Below are 20,813 nucleotides of genomic sequence, written 5' to 3'. Positions count from 1 at the left end.
CTAATAATGATAGTAACAGTCTAAAATGGTTATATAACCTGTGGTACTCACCCACCGGCCAAAGTAGATCTGCAATGGGGCTTCAGGTGCATTGTTTGGGTCTTGACCATAATCCTCCAACAGATAGAATATATGTTCTGCATTCTGTAAACTCACTCTTCCTTTAAATGGTATGAATTCCATTCCCTGTTTTCATTATGTGAAAATAACAGATATGTATTTACAGTTATTCCATATTCATTACAAAATGTATGCGCGGGTCTAAAACTGGTACTTAAGGAGGAACTGCAGTCTGCTCACATAATTTGTAATAAAAACATCTTTTCCATTCTGAAGCTTCCCTCCAACCACTTTGCATATTATTTTATATATACTGTAATTCTGTACTTGCCAAATATGCTGCAGAAATCTCCCTTCACTGAGTCTGGCTGCAACCATTTTAACTGTGGGCAGCTGAAGCTGCTGCCTGTTCACTTCCTGGATTTACACACAGAGGCACACCTCCAGCTCTGCAGCTCTCATTGGCCCTCTTATGACTCATCCCCCCTTCCTTCCTGGCAAACTCTCGCAAGAGTGAGAGAGAGCTGTGCATGATGTCATAAGCCTAGGCTTTTTACCAGACAAGAAACAGGAATTGGGCTGTATAAGTTATATACTGGCAGAAAAAAAAATGTTTTACTATCCAAAGTTAAAACAACAAGGGTAGAAGATTTAATAGATAGAAAGATGAAAAAAGTTCAGCTTTAACAAGTGCAATTAATATTTGGTTGCAGAAGACCTACTGTTAACATTTTACACACAAGCTTAAACAGAAATCTTGGGTTTCCTCTACGATGCTGAACACATGTATCTTCCGACATCTGCTCACCAAACAAGACACTGTGTAATACGTCACAGTACAATATGTAGCTAAAAAACATAACCGGGCTCTTTCACCAAGCACGTATCAGGAACAAGGCGAGTCATACTGCGTAAATTCCACGTAAATGTCCCAGGCTAAAGCTGGGCATACACATAGGAACCAGCTGACTTTCAGAACATGTTTACTGCTGTCTGCATTTGATCTGCACTGTTCTGTATATTCTGACGGGGGGACCAATTACTCAGACCAATTAAATTTGGGTTATTTTTTTCACACAAATAGAGCTTTCTTTTGATGGTATTTAATCACCACTGGGTTTTTTACTTTTTACCAAAAATTAAAAATAATTTTCTTTGCTTCGGTTATAAAATTTTGCAAACAATCTTTTTTCATAAATTTAGGCCAAAATGTATTGTGCTACATTGCTTTGGTAAAATAACCAAAATCAGTGTATATGATTTAGTCTCTATGAAAGCTATAGAGTCTACAAACTATGATATATATATATATATCTATATAGATATATATCTATAGATATATTTATATACCGTATTTATCGGCGTATAACACGCACTTTTTTCCCCTTAAAATCAGGGGAAAATCGCGGGTGCGTGTTATACGCCGATCCCCTGCGATCCTGACCTGTCAGAATTAAAAAATCGCTGACCGCGATTTGAAAATGGCGCCGCCGGCGCCGAAATACACAGTGCCGGTCCTCGGCTCTTCTCGGCGGCTTTCGGTTTCACTCGAGCGCCGCCCGAACCTAGCCGAGTATACTCGGCTAGTTTCGGATAGCTCCGCTCACCGTCCGAGTGGAACCGAAAGTAAACGAGAGCCGCCGAGAAGAGCCGAGGACCGGCTCTGTGTATTTCGGCGCCGGCGGCGCCATTTTCAAATCGCGGTCGGCGATTTTGAAGCTCACAGGCTTCAGCAAGGCTGGACTGGGGCAAGGCTGGACTGGGGCAAGGCTGGACTGGACACTGGGGAAGGCTGCACTGACATGGCTGCACTGACATGGCTGCACTGACATGGCTGCACTAGCAAGGCTGCACTGACATGGCTGCACTAGCAAGGCTGCACTGACATGGCTGCACTGACATGGCTGCACTAGCAAGGCTGCACTGACATGGCTGCACTGACATGGCTGCACTAGCAAGGCTGCACTGACATGGCTGCACTGGCAAGGCTGCACTGACATGGCTGCACTGGCAAGGCTGCACTGGCAAGGCTGCACTGACATGGCTGCACTGGCAAGGCTGCACTGACATGGCTGCACTGACAAGGCTGCACTGGGCAAGGCTGGACTGGGCAAGGCTGGACTGGGGCAAGGCTGCACTGAGAAGGCTGCAATGATGGGCATTTAAATGTAAGTTTTTTTCCCTTCAACTTCCCTCCTAAAAGTTTTTTTTCCTTAAAATTCCCTCCTAAATTGAGGTGCGTGTTATACGCCGGTGCGTGTTATACGCCGATAAATACGGTATATTTAAAAAATTGATCAGTCCTGATGTACTGACGACCTATTTCATTTCTTGAGGTCCTAACATGCCAGGACAGTACAAATACCCTCCAAAAAAACCCTTTTTGGAAAGTAGACACCCCAAGGTGTTTAGTAAGAGGAATGGTGTTTTTTGAAGTTGTAATGCTTTGTCACAAAATTAAGAAATTTAATAAAAAAACATTTTTTCAATTTTTTTTTTTTTTACATACTGTCACGAGTACAGTACAGCGTCATCATACGACTGGTATTGCGATAATCAGAGAGCTGATTACCATAGTGACATTGTACTACTCGGGGGAGGTGATCAGGATTTTTTTTTTTACACTAGGATTGCTTAAAACAGTGATGATCACTGTTCTAAGCAGTGATTTCTATGAATGGCATCCGTTCGTGTGCCATTATGTACAACTGTGATAGATATGATTGGTATCAGCTATCACATGATATAGATGCGCAGTGATTGGCCTTGTCTGTACGATGTGATCACTGTGACCAATCACAAAGATCACAATAATAGACAATGAATTGCTATGAATGAAAGCCACTCCATGTGTACATTTGACATGTGATGCTGTGATTGGTCATAGCAAGAGTGTGCAGCAGGCGCACGCCTGGTGGACTTCATATGAAATCCACCCAGGATTGGAAAGCCCCTGCTTGGACTTCATTTGACTATAAGCCGAGAGGGAGAAAAAAAAGGTTTTACACTATGCAAGCCTCTTCTTTATTTTTTCTGAGTTACTGAAAGGAAAGCCTGCACTCTGGGAGGTGGAGAAAGGAGTAAGGCCCCTTTAACACATGGCATGTCAGTTTTGAAAGACTCCGCTCAGTGGGGATAAATCCGTTGATCTCTGCTGAGCAGGCAGATGACAGGTCCGTCTCCGCTCACTGTGCAGAGACAGACCTGTCAGAGCCCTGCTGTCCTCTATGGGGGATCGGATGAAAATGGATCGCTAGTTCGATTCCATCCGATCAACGGATGGAAAACAGAGTTTCCATTTGTCTGGATTTGACCGGATCCGATCAGATAGTGCTGCATGTCAGCAGACATGTCACAGCTGACATCCGTCGTTTCATAGAGGTGAATGGAGTGTCCGAGCAGGTCCGCCAGAAAAACGAATAGGCAGACCTGATCGGACAGCATGTGTGAAAGGGGCCTAAAAAGAAAGTGTATCCAGCTAAAATGCTAGTTTTCACCAACTTATGGATAAGTGGTCAAAATCACCTGGTGAGTGCTTATTCCTTAGGGTGCACTGTGGTGAACAATTCAAAAAATGGTGGAAGACAAAAAGGAATAATTGAAAATTGTTTAAACACATTGTGCACTGGGCACTTTCTAAGGACACTGTTTTGGATTAGGAGACTCATCTTTATGACATGGACAGTTTTATTTTTATTTGTACTTATATATGGTCATGGCAGATTATAACTCTTACAAATCCAAAGTCTCATTTGTAATAATTGTATGATGGTTGAGACACTATAAACACATACTTTGTATCTATTTTATTTGAGAACATTAGGAGCGCTGAGCAATACACTCACAACTTTTATACCTCTTTCACACTGGGGCGTTTTTCAGGTGTTTTTGAGCTAAAAATAGCGCATGTAAAGCGCCTGAAAAACACCTCCCTTGCAGCCCCAGTGTGAGAGCCCAAGTGCTTTCACACTGGGGCGGTGCGCTTGCAGAACGTTACAAAAAGTCCTGCAAGCAGCATCCTTCAGGTGGTGCGGTAGCGGTGTATACAACACTCCTCCACCGCCCCTGCCCATTGAAATCAATGGGCACCGCTGCCGAAGCACCTGCAAATCGCTTTGGCAGCAACTTGTACATTCTCCTTATCCCTTCTTCACAGAACAATGCATGTCAGAAATAAAGAAGCATTACTTACATCAATCTTCACAAGTTTTTCTGTCTGTGTTAAAGTCTTATTAAAACTGTGAATGCTGATTTTGTACGTCGAGTTAGGTTGAAGATAAGGTACCTAAAAGAAATAGTGAAAATTACTAACAGAACACAGGCAGAAATGCAGATAAATATATGTCATTATATTTTCTTACCATCCTTTCCGAATGATAGCTCTGGATGGATTGCTTTAGTTCTGTTAAACTTCTACCATGACCCCACAGCTCAAACAGAGATCTAAGGGGATTAAACAATTCTGTGTTTACTGACTAATCATCTTGAAATTGGTATACATAGGCTAAAGAGCAATAATTAATTGGACTTTTCAATAACTTTACAAGCATGAGTAAATGTCTGACAAGTCAAAATATCCAGCAACATTATTGTGTTTTTAAAAAGCTGCACCTTTTGTCATTCAAAAGCAGTCTTTCAGCTCTCAAATATGACTTTTTTTAGGCTGAGAGGATATTATCAGAATGCTGCAGGCAGGAGGAAGCACTTCCTCAGTCTCCCTTGGCCAAAGAAGGAGATTACCACAGCTGCACTCTGCTTCTGAAACTGCTGGTTGCCCGGGTGTCATACTGACCCTAGTGCTTTGAGTCATTGACCTGAAATGCATATGCATTATGAAATGTATATAAGGCCTTCTGAATATTCTTTGATCTGCATACTTAATCCAAATAATCCACTCAAAGTACTGGAGCCTGTTGTCATCAAAACAGCCAGATAACTAGCATTTTCAGAAGGAGATCAGAAAAGGGGAGTCCCTGCCTTTAAATTTACTTTAAATGACAATACAATTTACCAGTAAACAAACAATAATGTCTAGCTGGTCTGTGGCTTATTACTGAATTGTCTTTTTAACCACTTCAGCCCCGGAAGGATTTACCCCCTTCCTGACCAGAGCACTTTTTACAATTTGGCACTGCGTCACTTTAACTGCTAATTGCGAGGTCATGCAATGGTGTACCCAAACGAAATTTGCGTCCTTTTGTTCCCACAAATAGAACTTTCTTTTGATGGTATTCACCTCTGGTGTTTTTATTTTTTGCGCTATAAACGGAAAAAGACCGAAAATTTTGAAAAAAAATTATATTTTCTACTTTTTGTTATAAAAAAAATCCAATAAACTCAATTTTAGTCATACATTTAGTCCAAAATGTATTCGGCCACATGTCTTTGGTAAAAAAAATGTCAATAAGTGTATATTTATTGGTTTGCGCAAAAGTTGTAGCGCCTACAAACTAGGGTACATTTTCTGGAATTTACACAGCCTTTAATTTATGACTGCCTATGTCATTTCTTGAGGTGCTAAAATGGCAAGGCAGTACAAAACCCCTACAAATGACCCCATTTTGGAAAGTAGACACCCCAAGGAAATTGCTGAGAGGCATGTTGAGCCCATTGAATATTAATTTTTTTTGTCCCAAGTGATTGAATAATGACAAAAAAAAAAAAAATTTACAAAAAGTTGTTACTAAATGATATATTGCTCACACAGGCCATGGCATATGTGGAATTGCACCCCAAAATACATTTAGCTGCTTCTCCTGAGTATGGGGATACCACATGTGTGGGACTTTTTGGGAGCCTAGCTGCGTACGGGGCCCCGAAAACCAAGCACCGCCTTCAGGATTTCTAAGGGCGTAAATTTTTGATTTCACTCCTCACTACCTATCACAGTTTTGAAGGCCATAAGATGCCAAGATGGCACAAAACACCCCCAAATGACCCAATTTTGGAAAGTAGACACCCCAAGCTATTTCCTAAGAGGCATGTTGAGTCCATGGAATATTTTATATTTTGACACAAGTTGCAGGAAAGTGACCAATTTTTTTTTTTTTTTGCACAAAGTTGTCACTAAATGATATATTGCTCACACAGGCCATGGACATATGTGGAATTGCACCCCAAAATACATTTAGCTGCTTCTCCTGAGTATGGGGATACCACATGTGTGGGACTTTTTGGAAGCCTAGCTGCGTACGGGGCCCCGAAAACCAAGCACCGCCTTCAGGATTTCTAAGGGCGTAAATTTTTGATTTCACTCCTCACTACCTATCACAGTTTTGAAGGCCATAAAATGCCAAGATGGCACAAAACCCCCCCAAATGACCCCATTTTGAAAAGTAGACATCCCAAGTTATTTGCTGAGAGGCATGTTGAGTCCATGGAATATTTTATATTTTGACACAAGTTGCGGGAAAGTGACACATTTTTTTTTTTTTTTTGCACAAAGTTGTCACTAAATGATATATTGCTCAAACATGCCGTGGGCATATGTGGAATTACACCCCAAAATACATTCTGCTGCTTCTTCTGAGTACGGGGATACCACATGTGTGGGACTTTTTGGGAGCCTATCCGCGTACGGGGCCCCGAAAACCAATCACCGCCTTCAGGATTTCTAAGGGCGTAAATTTTTGATTCACTCCTCTCTACCTATCACAGTTTCGAAGGCCATAAAATGCCAAGATAGCACAAACCCCCCCCAAATGACCCCATTTTCAAAAGTAGACACCCCAAGCTATTTGCTGAGAGGAATGGTGAGTATTTTGCAGCTCTCATTAGTTTTTGAAAATGAAGAAAGACAAGAAAAAAAATTTTTTTTTCTTTTTTCAATTTTCAAAGCTTTGTGACAAAAAGCGAGGTCTGCAAAATACTCACTATACCTCTCAGCAAATAGCTTGGGGTGTCTACTTTCCAAAATAGGGTCATTTGGGGGGGGGGGGTTGTGCCACCTGGGCATTCCATGGCCTCCGAAACTGTGATAGGCAGTGAAGAGTGAAATCAAAAATTTACGCCCTTAGAAAGCCTGAAGGCGGTGCTTGGTTTTCGGGGTCCCGTACGTGGCTAGGCTCCCAAAAAGTCTCACACATGTGGTATCCCCGTACTCAGGAGAAGCAACAGAATGTATTTTGGGGTGTAATTTCACATATTCCCATGGCATGTTTGAGCAATATATCATTTAGTGACAACTTTGTGCAAAAAAAAAAAAAGTGTCTTTTTCCCGCAACTTGTGTCACAATATAAAATATTCCATGGACTCTACATGCCTCTCAGCAAATAGCTTGGGGTGTCTACTTTCCAAAATGGGGTATTTTTGGGGGGGTTTTGCATTTTATGCACAACATTTAGAAGCTTATGTCACACATCACCCACTCTTCTAACCACTTGAACTTTACTTTAAACCCCCAAACATTATATATTTTTTTAAAGCAAATGCCCTACAGATTAAAATGGTGGGTGTTTAATTTTTTTTTTCACACAGTATTTGCGCAACGATTTTTCAAATGCATTTTTTTGGAAAAAAACACACTTTTTTAAATTTTAATGCACTAAAACACACTATATTGCCCAAATGTTTGATGAAATAAAAAAGATGATCTTAGGCCAAGTACATGGATACCAAACATGACATGCTTTAAAATTGCGCACAAACGTGCAGTGGCGACAAACTAAATACATTTTTAAAAGCCTTTAAAGGCCTTTACAGGCTACCACTTTAGATTTACAGAGGAGGTCTACTGCTAAAATTACTGCCCTCGATCTGATCTTCGCGGTGATACCTCACATGCATGGTGCAATTGCTGTTTGCATTTGACGCCAGACCGATGCTTGCATTCGCCTTTGCGAGAGAGCAGGGGGGGACAGGTGTGCTTTTTTTTTCTTCTTTATTTTTTTTTGCTTTTTTTATCTTATTTTTAAACTGTTCCTTTCATTTTATTTTTTTTAAATTATTTTTATTGTTATCTCAGGGAATGTAAATATCCCCTATGATAGCAATAGGTAGCGACAGGTACTCTTTTTTGAAAAAACTGGGGTCTATTAGACCCTAGATCTCTCCTCTGCCCTCAAAGCATCTGACCACACCAAGATCGGTGTGATAAAATGCTTTCCCAATTTCCCAATGGCGCTGTTTACATCCGGCGAAATCTAAGTCATGAAATGCTCGTAGCTTCCGGTTTCTTAGGCCATAGAGATGTTTGGAGCCACTCTGGTCTCTGATCACCTCTATGGTCAGCTGGCTGAATCACCGGCTGCATTCTCAGGTTCCCTGTTGGGACAGGAGAGCCAGAGAAAAACATGGAAGACGGTGGGGGGGGGGGGATTCCCTCCCACTGCTTGTAAAAGGAGTCTAGAGGCTAATTAGCTGCTAGGATTGCTTTTACATGAAAGCCGACCGCTGGCTGAAAAGAATGATACCAAGATGATACCTAAACCTGCAGGCATCTTTCTGGTATAACCACTCATACCAGTACGTTGCTGGTTCTTGTTGGGCATATATTGTAATCTTTTTTTTCATGCAGCCTGTGGGCTGAACGAAAAAAAGAGATTGATCGTGGGTATGCAATCGCTCCTCCGCCCTCTGCTGCCCCCATGCTTCGGCATATATGCTGAAGTATGTAACTGTGGTGGTGAAATCACCTCCGTCAGCGCTGGAGTCACGGCTTTATGTATCGTGGGAGCAAACGCTGTTGCTGTCAAGATAAATAAATCCGCGCTGCAACTGAATGGCATACCTGCTAAGCAAATGATGGTTAACAATAAAACAAAGTAACTTTACAGTGTAACAGTAATGCCGCGTACACACGAGCGGACTTTACGGCAGACTTTGCCCGGCGGACTGGATTTCGTCAGACAATTCGATCGTGTGTGGGCTCCAGCGGACTTTGTTTTCTCAAAAGTTGGACGGACTTAGATTTGAAACATGTTTTAAATCAATCTGTCAAAATCGAGTCCGGTCGAAAAGTCCGCTCGTCTGTATGCTAGTTCGATGGATAAAAAGCCACGCTAGGGCAGCTATTGGCTACTGGCTATGAACTTCCTTGTTTTAGTCCGGTCGTGCATCATCACGTACGAATTTGACGGACTTTGGTGGATTGTGTGTAGGCAAGTCCGTTCATTCAGAAAGTCCGTCGTAAAGTCTGTCGAAAAGTCCGCCGAGCAAAGTCTGCCGTAAAGTCCGCTCGTGTGTACGCGGCATTACAAAAAAAACATAGTAAAAAATAAAACATTTAACGCAACCTGTGCCTAAAATATACATATGCCGAAGCATGGGGGCATCCTCCCACAAAAGGCAGGAGCAAATCGCTCCTCCACCCACTGCTGCCCCTACGCTTCGGCATATATGCTGAAGTATGTAACTGTGGTGGTGAAATCACCTCCGACAGCGCTGGAGTCACGGCTTTATGTATCGTGGGAGCAAACGTTGTTGCTGTCAAAATAAATAAATCCGCTCTGCAGCTGAACGGCGTACCTGAAAACAAAAAAATGGTTACTAACAAAACACAGTAAACAGTAAAGTATAAAAAAATTGCATATCTGAAAAGCAAACATGGTAAAACATAATAACAATAAAACATTGCAGAATAGAATACAGTAAAAAAGAGCAGAACAATAGAGAGAGAATAGAGAGAGAGAGAGAGAGAGAGAGAGAGAGAGAGAGAGAGAGAGAACAATAAAACGACAACTATTTTTGGTTTTTTTATTTTATATTTTTTTTGTGTTTTTATTATTTTTTTTTATTATTTATTTATTTATTTTTAGTAACTTTAACTTTTGTAACTGGTACCAGGTTTGGGTCTCTCAAAATGCGATGGCATCTTGGGAGACCCTGTGAAAGTGTGTCCTAGTCTGTGCAATGCTGTACCTGACGCTAAAACTCAACTAGTGTATGGTAGCGTTCAAAACATTCACCAATGCATAGAGCAGGATTATCAGGACAGGAGGGACAATAATACCGGGTGTCACGCCTAAATCCGCACTTGCTACAGACACAACATCTTCTTTGGGGGGCTCGTTGGGTAGGGGTACTCGAGAGGACATAAGGAAAATGCCTCTCATGCAGCCGGCTTACTGCATTTGGTTGGGGAAGGTGAGGTGGAGCACCGTCTGGAAACAGAAGGGCTCTGACGATCTCTTCCTGGAATTTAAGGAAGGATCCATTCCGTCCTGAAGCTCTGTATAGCACATGAGCGTTCAGCAAAGCCAATTGAAATAAATAGACACTTTTTTGTACCAGCGTCTGGCCTTACGGGCAACTAGGTATGGCGCCAACAACTGGTCGTTGAGGTCCACCCCTCCCATATTTTGGTTATATTCGTGGACACAGAGGTCGCACGGTGCCACATGCTCCAATCTGTTAATCAAAAAGGTGACTAAAAAGGGGCACGCTCTTGTAATAATTGTCCACGTACAAGTGGTACCCCTTTCCGAATAAGGGTGACACCAAGTCCCACACTATCTTGCCAGCGCTTCCTATGTAGTCAGGGCAGTTTGTCGGCTCTACGTGACTATCTTTGCCCTCGTAAACCATAAATCTACATGTATAGCCTGTGGTGCTCTCACAGAGCTTATACATCTTGACCCCGTATCTGGCACGCTTGCTGGGAAGGTACTGTTTGAATGACAAGCGGCCAGAAAATTTAATCAGGGACTCATCAACGCAGACAACTTGATGGGGAGTAAACAAGTCTGCAAAACGCTGGTTGAAGTGGTTTATGTGGGGGCCGAATTTTGTAGAGCCGATCGTATCCAGGGTCTCCACGAGGACGACAGAGTTCATTGTCATTGAAGTGCATGAACCGCAAAATCTGCTCGTATCGTGCCCTGGCCATGGAAGCAGAGAACACGGGCATATGGTAAATTGGGTCACTCACTCCGCAACTCACTCTTTTTATTTATGCCCATGTTGAGGGAAAGGCCCAGAAAGATCTTAAATTCGGAGACCGTAATTGGTCTCCAATCTCTGGCAAGGGAGGACTGGGGATTAGCGGCGATGTGTTGACCAGCGTATAAATTGCTTTGGTCCACAATAGATCTATAGAGATCTTCGGTGAAAAACAGCGAATAAAAATCCAGTGGCGTAAAATCAACTGTTTCCACCTGAATTCCGGGTTGGCCAGTGAATGGGGGAAGTAGGGGTGCTGCAGAAGTGGTGGGTTCCCAAATCGGATTGGCGAATGCAGCAGGAAGGGCACTATGGGCACAATGGGCCTGTGTTCCTCTTCTTGGTGGCAGTGGGACACTACTAGTGCTTGCCACCTCACCAGCTTGAACTGCACTTATGGGACTCGCCACGTCACCACGTGATACTGCAGTGCTGGATGTACGACCAGGGTGTACTAGGCCGCTGGTGCTTGCAAGTTCACCAGAAGGAATAGCGGCGCTAGTACTGCTCTGCTCCATACGAGGGACCTGCGGTTCTTGCACTTCAAGGACAGAAGAAGAAGTTTGGGGTCTGGTATGCCTGACCTTAGCAGGGACCACAACTCCGTCATCAGAGAGCCGCTGTCCTCTACAGGTTCGTATTCTGAGCCTGAATCTGACAGATGAGTGACTTCCTCTTCATTATCTGTAATTCTCAGAAACGTGTAGGCCTCTTCACTAGTGTACCTTCGATTTGCCATTTTGGGCTCTAAATTTAGGGGTACACTAGTGAGACTCACAGGCAAAAAAGCTCCTGACTGTTAGCGACTGATTCAAAACGCTACCAAAAAACTGTTAGCGATCGCAGGGATCAGGCCTGACTCTGCGAACGCTGCAGTTATGTGTGCTTAGTGTTTTGTAAGTGTCAGTGATCGATCGATACTGCACTTGGGTGTGCTGGGCAGGGCTGGGCCGAGGGGCAAAATGCAGGTGCTAGCAGGTATCTGGGCTGATCCCGCTAAACACTGTGTTTATGGGAACCCTAAACTGCTGGGGATGCTAGTATAGATCTGATCGGATCAGATATTGATCCGTTCAGATACTATAGCACTAAGGGAGGTGTATGCTGCGTGCGTGGGTGTTAGCGGTACTGGCGCTAAACTGACGCTGCCTGGGGCGACGCAGACCTTATCTGACCCTAAAAACGTAACTTATATCACCGCCGGGCAATTAGGGGGTTAAACCTTTATAAGGTAATAAACGGCAGGTGCCCTAAAACTATAATAACCTATAAAAAACAAACTAACTAACCAGCGTCACCTGTAATACTTATACGGTGATCGCTGGTGAAAGGGTTAACTAGGGGGCAATCACGGGGTTAAATCCTTTAGTAGGTAGTATATGGGGGGTCCCTGTCGCTATAAAACGCTGACGGCGAACCTATATACTTACCTCCCTAACTAGCATCACCAGTGACACTAATACAGCGATCAGAAAAACGATCGCTTAGTGACACTGGCGACGGGGGGTGATCAAGGGGTTAACCTTTATTAGGGGGGGTTAGGGGGGTACCCTGGACCTAAAGGGGGGTACCACAGACCTAAAGGGGGCTAACCCTAACACTTATAACTGTCACAAACTGACACCCCATCCGGTGCCCTCCGCCGCTTACCGGAGCCATCGGTAGCGGCGGAGGCAATCGCGTCTGTCCCCGTCTGTGCCTGGAGATGAGTGAGGCTAAGATGGCGCCCACTCGTCTCCATGACACTGCTGGGTGGAAGCGTCGTCAAAACGTCACTTCCGCCCACGCCTCTTAAAGGCACATTTTTTTCAATGTCATTTTTTTAAATGACTTTTTTTTTTCATTGTAGTGTAAATATGAGATCTGAGGTCTTTTTGACCCCAGATCTCATATTTAAGAGGTCCTGTCATGCTTTTTTCTATTACAAGGGATGTTTACATTCCTTGTAATAGGAATAAAAGTGACACAATTTTTATTTTTTTTTTAAAACAGTGTAAAAATAAATAAAATCATGTAAAATAAATAATAAAAATAAAAAAAAATTTTTAATACCCCCCGTCCAGATGAGCTCGCGCGCAGAAGTGAACGCATACGTGAGTAGCGCCCGCATATGAAAATGGTGGTCAAACCACACATGTGAGGTATCGCCGTGACCGGTAGAGCGAGAGCAATAATTTTAGCCATAGACCTCCTCTGTAACGCAAAACATGCAACCTGTAGAATTTTTTAAACGTCGCCTATGGAGATTGAGGGTAAAAGTTTGACGCCATTCCACGAGCGGGCGCAATTTTGAAGCGTGACATGTTGGGTATCAATTTACTTGGCTTAACATTATATTTCACAATATAAAAAAAAAATTGGGCTAACTTTACTGTTGTCTTATTTTTTTATTCAAAAAAGTGATTTTTTTCCAAAAAAAGTGCACTTATAAGACCGCTGCGCAAATATGGTGCAAAAAAAAGTATTGCATTGACTGCCATTTTATTCTCTAGGGTGTTAGAAAAAAAACAATATATAATGTTTGGGGGTTCTAAGTAATTTTCTAGCAAAAAAAACTGTTTTAAACATGTAAACACCTAAAATCCAAAACGAGGCTGGTCCTTAAGTGGTTTAAACAAGTTATCTCTAATAAAGGCAAACATAGGCCAGTATCAATGCTGTTTAGTTTTATAATCCTAGTCTTATTCATGCCAGAATGTCCTGGCAGAGCTATACATTAAAAAAAATATTTAAATCTATAACGTGTACTAAGTGCGATGCACCCCACGTGAAGAATTAAATCGTGGCGCTATCTCTCAAACTTTTTCCACCTCTTGTGGTGAAATAACTAATCTAGTGACCACCCATTTATTGGTGTGTATCTACATATGAATAAAAAAATATATATATAAAAATATATATATGTATATGTGCAATAGTAATAACACACTAGTGATAAAACCAAATGATTATAAAACACCAAATAAACAGTACATAAAGTGACTATGTGCCAATACAGCTCAGATGCTAGTGTGCATCAGTCCCCATGCAATAATTACATAAGGGCCGTGCACACCATCCCAATTAATAACAATCTTAAAGTGTCATAACAATGCCTATATAACTACAACAATAAAGGTATACATATATAAATAATAAAATAATACACTCTGTGGGAAACACACATATGTGCAAAGTGTCCGTGATCATGATCAAAGCAACTTCAAATGTGCAACAGCAAGTCCCTCTATTTCAGGAGTGCAAGCTCTTCTACCAAATTCTTCCACCACACCTCTGTGTTCAGTGACCACTCTCCCAATGGACAGCCACTCACCAGCTCCTCAACTTTCGTATGAGGCTATAAGGCATAGATATCTGCAGCTACTGGCAAGGGTTAAACCATTTCCATCCGGAGGATTGTTCCATATGAAAATGAAAGAAAAACTCCCAATAGTGTGATAACGTAAAACACTTTAATGATTCACACTGCAAATAACACTCCAACTGTTCCACTCACATTGTGTATAAAAATAAACCGCACAGCAAACTTCACAGCAATCTGTCTGATGCAATATGAATATAGCAGCTTAGATCAACCTTCTAGGGGGTATGCGGTCACGGCGGACCCTTTAACAGCCGGCGTTTAAGAAGTTCTCTCTCACCCTCTCCCCGCCTGCTTACTAGATGGGTCAGCCGTCTCCCCCGCTCGGTAAACCATACAGCTCGCTTCCTCCTGTCACTTGTACGTGGTGTTTATCCTTCACTCGGCCACGCCCCCGACATGTTTCGTTACGCCTGTAACTTAATCATGGGATAGGCCGCTCTAGACATCCATCACTACTTATATCCCCTCTTGTCTCCAATCAAATGGGGATATCCTCGTGCGCATGCGCAACCTGTCTGTTCGGTGCCTGCGCTCTAGGAGTGTCCCCGTGAGCGCAAACCCCCGCTGATCGCAATAACTAGACATACGTTGCTGGTATACTCCGTAGCGCTGTCAGATTGTCCCCACCGCTCCAACCCATCACCACTATTCATGACGATATCTAAGAATGGCGGGTCATCCGACAGCGTTACTCAACCCTGACATGTCAGTTTACAGAACTCACACTGTGCTTTTCACACACCAATACGGTTTTAACATATAAATTGATTAAAATATTATACTTGTCAACTCAGTTATTGTTATCACAACCCATTGACATAAATGAAATAAATATCCACACGATGATGCAAATAAATTACATCTAGAAATGGCTATAATCAAAAGATACAGTAAATTCTTGGAATCACTATAATCAACGAATATATGGAAATGGCTGAAATATAAAAAACAATTAAAAATGTCATATCTTAATTCTTAATGAAGAATGGAAGATACCAGATCTTTAATATTAATACCTACAAATCAATCTGACACTAAAATCACCAGTAATTATTAATATTACTGTGAATCACTGGCTATCCAAACAAGTTGCTAATATTATTCCTCTTTATTTCTTAATTGAATCATCAAAAAGTAAAATCATCATAAGGTCCATAATTAAAAATTATATAAAAATATAAAAAAATGTTTATGTTAACCTCACACTCATTACAGCGTGGGTACATATATAAAAATGAGGAACCCTGTATCTAGCATAACTAAAAAAATCTGTCTAAAAGTCATTAATAAAACAATTCAGGTCCAGTTCAATGTTGAGGCCTCTCGGGGTTAAACTCTTAAAAAGGAATATCCATTCCGTTTCCCTCCGTGACAGGTCTCTTACCCTGTTGGAACCCCTCCAGGAAGGATGGACCACATCAATGCCACAAAATTGTAGCAGAGATGGGTCCTGTTGGTGTTTGTCCTTAAAGTGCATGGATACACTATGGTATTTGTATCCATTTTTTATGTTGGTCAGGTGTTCACTAATGCGGATCTTCAGCTGCCTTTTGGTCCTCCCAACATAATACAAGCCACAGGGGCACCACATAAGGTATACCACATGTGTAGTGGTACAAGTGCTAAATTCCTTGATCTCAAAACTATCACCTTCTCTGTTAGTGACACTCGTAATACCTCTATTGCTGACCTTCACTGTTTTACAACAAATACACTTCCTACAACAGAAGAAACCTCTAAAATTAAAGGATAAAGATCTCGGGTTTGGTGGATCAAGAATTTTCTTCACTATTTGGTCTCCTATGCTTGGGGCCTTCCTGTATATGAACTTTGGGTGTGTTGGTAATATTCCCCCCAAGTGTTTATCTTTACAGAGAATATACCAATACTTTCTATAAATGTTCTCAATCTCTCTGTACTGGTAGTGGAAGCCAGAGATGAAGCTCAACTGGTGTTGGGTGTCCCCTCTTTGTGCTTCTTTTTCCTTTAAACAATGTTCCCTGGGGATTTTGGCTACTTCTTGTGCAATTTTTGTTAATTCTTCATTCTTATATCCCTTCTGGATGAATTTCTCCTTCAAAATGTCCGATTGGACAACGAAATACGGTGAAGAAAAATGAACAGGGATCTACAAACATCACCCATAACGGGGACAATCAAGTGAGGAACTCCAATTATAATGGTGGATATGCTTACTCCCCTAGACCACTACGACAAGGAAGGGGAGAATATAACTACCAAACACCTAGACCTTATAGGGGTAATACCCCTCAAGGAAGGGGAGGCTACAATCACCATATGGAGGGGATGCCCCAAGAGGATACCCCCCTCCACAGGAACACCAACAGTGGAGACAATACCCCCCACGGAACCATTACCCAGAGGTAAATAATGGGGTTCCACTGTATAATAGATACGCAGGCTTGGAAGAGGAAGGCTACTATGACCAACAGTCGTACAACCATTCTTTTTTAGGACAACGGGGGAGGGGAGGGAAGCGGGACACTCCAAGAGGATATCCCCGGACACAACAACAGAGAGGTGGAGGAAGGCTTGGACCCCCACACGCACAAAATATGAACACAAAGCCCCCACCAAAAGAAGGAGGGGATGCAGGGGAGGAAGATCCAAGCAACCCAAAAAATAGGATTTTTTAAAACAGCTTACCTGTAAAATCCTTTTCTTTCGAAGGACATCACGGGACACAGAGCCACAGTAATTACTGATGGGTTATATAGGTATCACTGGTGATTGGACACTGGCACACCCTATCAGGAAGTTCAACCCCCTATATAATCCCTCCCCCTTGCAGGGATACCTCAGTTTTGTAGCCAAGCAATATAGTGTATTAGAAGAGGGGCGGGACCTCTGTGTCCCGTGATGTCCTTCGAAAGAAAAGGATTTTACAGGTAAGCTGTTTTAAAAAATCCTATTTTCTTTCTCGAACATCACGGGACACAGAGCAACAGTAATTACTGATGGGATGTCCCAGAGCAATGCTACCTGAGGGGGGGGAACCACGACCAAGTAGGGTGCAATCAGACCTGAGGACCCTGTACCGCTGCCTGCAGCACACTACGCCCAAAGGCGATATCCTCATGCCTTCTCACATCCACCTGATAGAATCTGGTGAATGTATGAACTGAAGACCAGGTTGCGGCCTTGCAGATTTGAGCCATAGAGGCCCGGTGATGCACTGCCCAAGAAGCACCAATAGCCCTTGTGGAATGTGCCCTGATCTGAAACGGAGGAATCTTCTGTTTCAAACCGTAAGCTTGAATGATCAACTGTCGAATCCATTTAGAAATGGTAGCTTTTGACGCTGCCTGTCCTCTATTGGGACCCTCTGGCAGCACAAACAAAACATCCGTCTTGCGGATCTGAGTAGTTGCCCCTAGATAGGCCTTAACTGCTCTTACTACATCCAACGAATGTAGAGATCTCTCTTCCGGAGAACAGGGATCTGGAAAAAAGGAAGGTAGAACAATGTCTTGGTTTAAATGAAAATCAGAAACCACCTTCGGTAAAAAACTAGGATGAGGGCGTAGTACCACTCTATCCTTGTGTATAATCAAATAAGGCTCCTTACAGGAAAGAGCTGCTAATTCTGATACTCTTCTAGCAGAAGAGATGGCCACCAGAAAAATTAATTTCCTTGTCAACAAGACCAAAGGAATCTGACTTATTGGTTCAAAAGGCCGTTTCTGTAACACAGCCAGGACCAAATTCAAGTCCCAGGGGTTTAGGGGCGCTTTAACCGGAGGATTAAGACGCATCACCCCCTGCATAAAGTTTCGGACCAAAGAATGCGAAGCAAGTGGCCGCTGAAATAATACTGATAAAGCAGAAACCTGGCCCTTGATGGTACTCAAGGCCAGCTTCATCTCTAATCCCATCTGTAGAAAATCAAGGATTCTACCTATGACATATTTCCTGGGATGCCAACCTCTGGATTCACACCAGGTTATATAAGCCTTCCAGACTCTATGATAAATCATCCTGGAAGCTGGCTTCCTTGCATTAATCAAGGTAGATATGACAGGACCTGAGAGCCCACGACTCTTCAGAACATGGGTCTCAATAGCCAAACCGTCAAATTTAGCGTTTGTAAGGCAGGATGGAACACTGGACCTTGAGATAACAGGTCTGGGCGTACCGGTAGGGTCCACGGGGAACCCACCGTCATCCTTACTATTTCTGCATACCAAGTCCTTCTGGGCCAAGCGGGGGCCACCAGAAGTACCGACTTCCTTTTCTGCCTGATCCTGCGAAGGAGTCATGGTAGTAGCAGAATAGGCGGGAATGCGTAAATCAGTGAGAACCGATGCCACGGAATCACCAACGCATCCGTCCCGCATGCAAGAGGATCTTTTGTCCTTGCCACAAATCTGTCTATCTTTTTGTTGAATCGGGATGCAAAGATACATCTGGAACCCCCCATCTTTGGCATATGGCCCAAAAGACGTCGGGATGCAGAGACCATTCTCCTGGAAGTAACTCCTGGCGACTTAGATAGTCCGCCTGCCAATTTTCTATTCCCGGGATGAAAACTGCCGATATGCATGGCACATGCATCTCTGCCCAGACTAAGATCTGGTTCACCTCTTTTTGAGCAGCTCGGCTCTGGGTGCCTCCCTGATGATTGACATAAGCCACTGCTGTGGCATTGTCGGACTGGATCCTGACCGGACAACCCTGTAGCCTGATAGTCCAGGCTTTTAGAGCTAGATGTATCGCCCGGATCTCCAGAATGTTGATGGGTAAGGTCCTCTCTGTCTTGGACCATACCCCTTGGACCGCAGCCTGTTCCAGAACTGCTCCCCAACCTGACAGACTGGCATCTGTTGTTACCACCGTCCAGGTAACCGGTAGAAAGGATTTCCCCTTATGCAGGTTTTCGGGTATGAGCCACCAATTGAGACTCTGACGCACCGCATGCGACAGGTGCATCGGAAAGTCTAATGCCTGAACCTTCTTGTTCCAGGTCGACAGAATACTGTGTTGCAGCATTCTTGAGTGAAACTGAGCATAGGGAACTGCTTCGAATGAAGACACCATCTTCCCTAGTAGCCTCATACAAAGGCGGACTGAGGGACCCTTCTTGGTCCTTACTGTCAGAATCAGCTCTCTCAAAGCAGTGATCTTTGCCTGGGGTAGAAATATCTTCTCCTGGCTTGTATCTATAATCAGACCTAAATACTCCAGTCTTCTTACTGGTTTTAGGAAAGACTTTTCTAAGTTGAGGATCCAACCCAGGTGTTCTAGATACCTGACCGTGGTCCTCAAGTTTCCCTTCAAAGAGGCTACCGACCGGTCTATCAAGAGCAGGTCGTCTAGGTATGCTATGACAGCTATACCCTGAGCCCTTAATCTGGCCAGAGGAGGAGCCAAGATCTTTGTGAACACTCGAGGTGCAGTGGCTATCCCGAAAGGCAGAGCCACAAACTGGACATGGCGCCCTCCTACCTCGAAGCGCAGAAACTTCTGATGAGCAGGAAAAATGGGCACATGCAGATATGCATCTCTGATGTCTATTGATGCCAGAAATTCTCCTCCCTGCAGGGTGGGAACTACTGTTCGAATTGATTCCATGCGGAAGGATTGAATCCTTAGGAATCGGTTCAGATCCCTTAAGTCCAGAATGGGCCTGACATCCCCATTTGGCTTTTGGACCGTAAAAAGGTTGGAATAGAAGCCCAATCCCTGGTCCTTTGCGGGAACTATCATAATGACCTCCTGCGACAAAAGTCGCTCTAACGCTAGAAGGAGCGACTGCTTCTTCTCTGGGTCTCTGGGAACATTTGATCTGAGGAACCGAGGAGAGGGGAATTCCTGAAACTCCAGCTTGTACCCTAAGGTTACCGTGGAGATTACCCATCTGTCCTGGAAGTCCTCCTGCCAGAGCTCTGAGAACTGTCGCAGTCTTCCCCCCACTCGAGTGAGCGGGGGCGCCCCCTCATGCAGAGGTCTTAGTGTTTTGCCTAGTAGGCTTCTTTCCCCAGGACTTCTTTTGTCCCTGGGGTTGACTCTTGTCTCTGGACCCCGATGGAGGCGGCCGTCGAGACTGCCTGGAGGCTGAAGCCCCCGGCGCTGGGGAAAGAGTCCGTTTGAAAGAGGGACGCTTACTCTTCTTCTTGACAGGTAAGAGAGTGCTTTTCCCACAAGAGAGTCTCTTGATATAGTTATCCAAGTCCTCTCCAAACAACCTTGCACCACGAAATGGAAACCCAGCCAGTAGCTTCTTACATGGTGCTTCGGCTGACCAATTTTTCAACCATAGGATTCTACGTATATGCACCAACCCCAGTGAAAGACGGGAGGTTTGCACGATAGAATCTCTAATGGCGTCAACCACAAAGCATAAGGCCGCTGGAAGGTTAGCAAACCCCTGGGCCTGCTGTTCAGGTAATACTTTGATGATCTGCTTAACATGGTCTCTTAAGTATTGACAGACTCCAATCGCTGCTACTGCAGGTTGGGCCACTGATCCTGCTAAGGAGAAAACATCCT

At 43.5% G+C, this 20,813-nt stretch overlaps 1 protein-coding gene across 3 annotated transcripts in view; it reads right to left on the bottom strand.

Annotated features, from left to right (window-relative positions):
• TRMT11 (tRNA methyltransferase 11 homolog) overlaps positions 1-20,813 on the bottom strand; it is a 139,489-nt gene that overhangs the window by 98,737 nt on the left and 19,939 nt on the right. For 2 of the 3 annotated variants that reach the window (XM_073627208.1, XM_073627209.1), the window contains 3 exons: positions 4,422-4,503; positions 4,253-4,345; positions 52-186 (listed from right to left, as the gene is read on the bottom strand). In XM_073627208.1, the coding sequence (XP_073483309.1) occupies positions 52-186; positions 4,253-4,345; positions 4,422-4,503 (310 nt within the window). Of the gene's footprint in view, positions 1-51; positions 187-4,252; positions 4,346-4,421; positions 4,504-20,813 lie in introns of those variants that run through there. The other variant, XM_073627210.1, reaches the window with a different exon arrangement.

Source organism: Aquarana catesbeiana, linkage group LG04 (assembly GCF_042186555.1).
Source record: "Aquarana catesbeiana isolate 2022-GZ linkage group LG04, ASM4218655v1, whole genome shotgun sequence".
In the NCBI taxonomy this organism is placed as follows: domain Eukaryota; kingdom Metazoa; phylum Chordata; class Amphibia; order Anura; family Ranidae; genus Aquarana; species Aquarana catesbeiana.
Note: the sequence above shows the minus strand (reverse complement) of the source record. Positions and strands in the feature narration are given on the sequence as shown.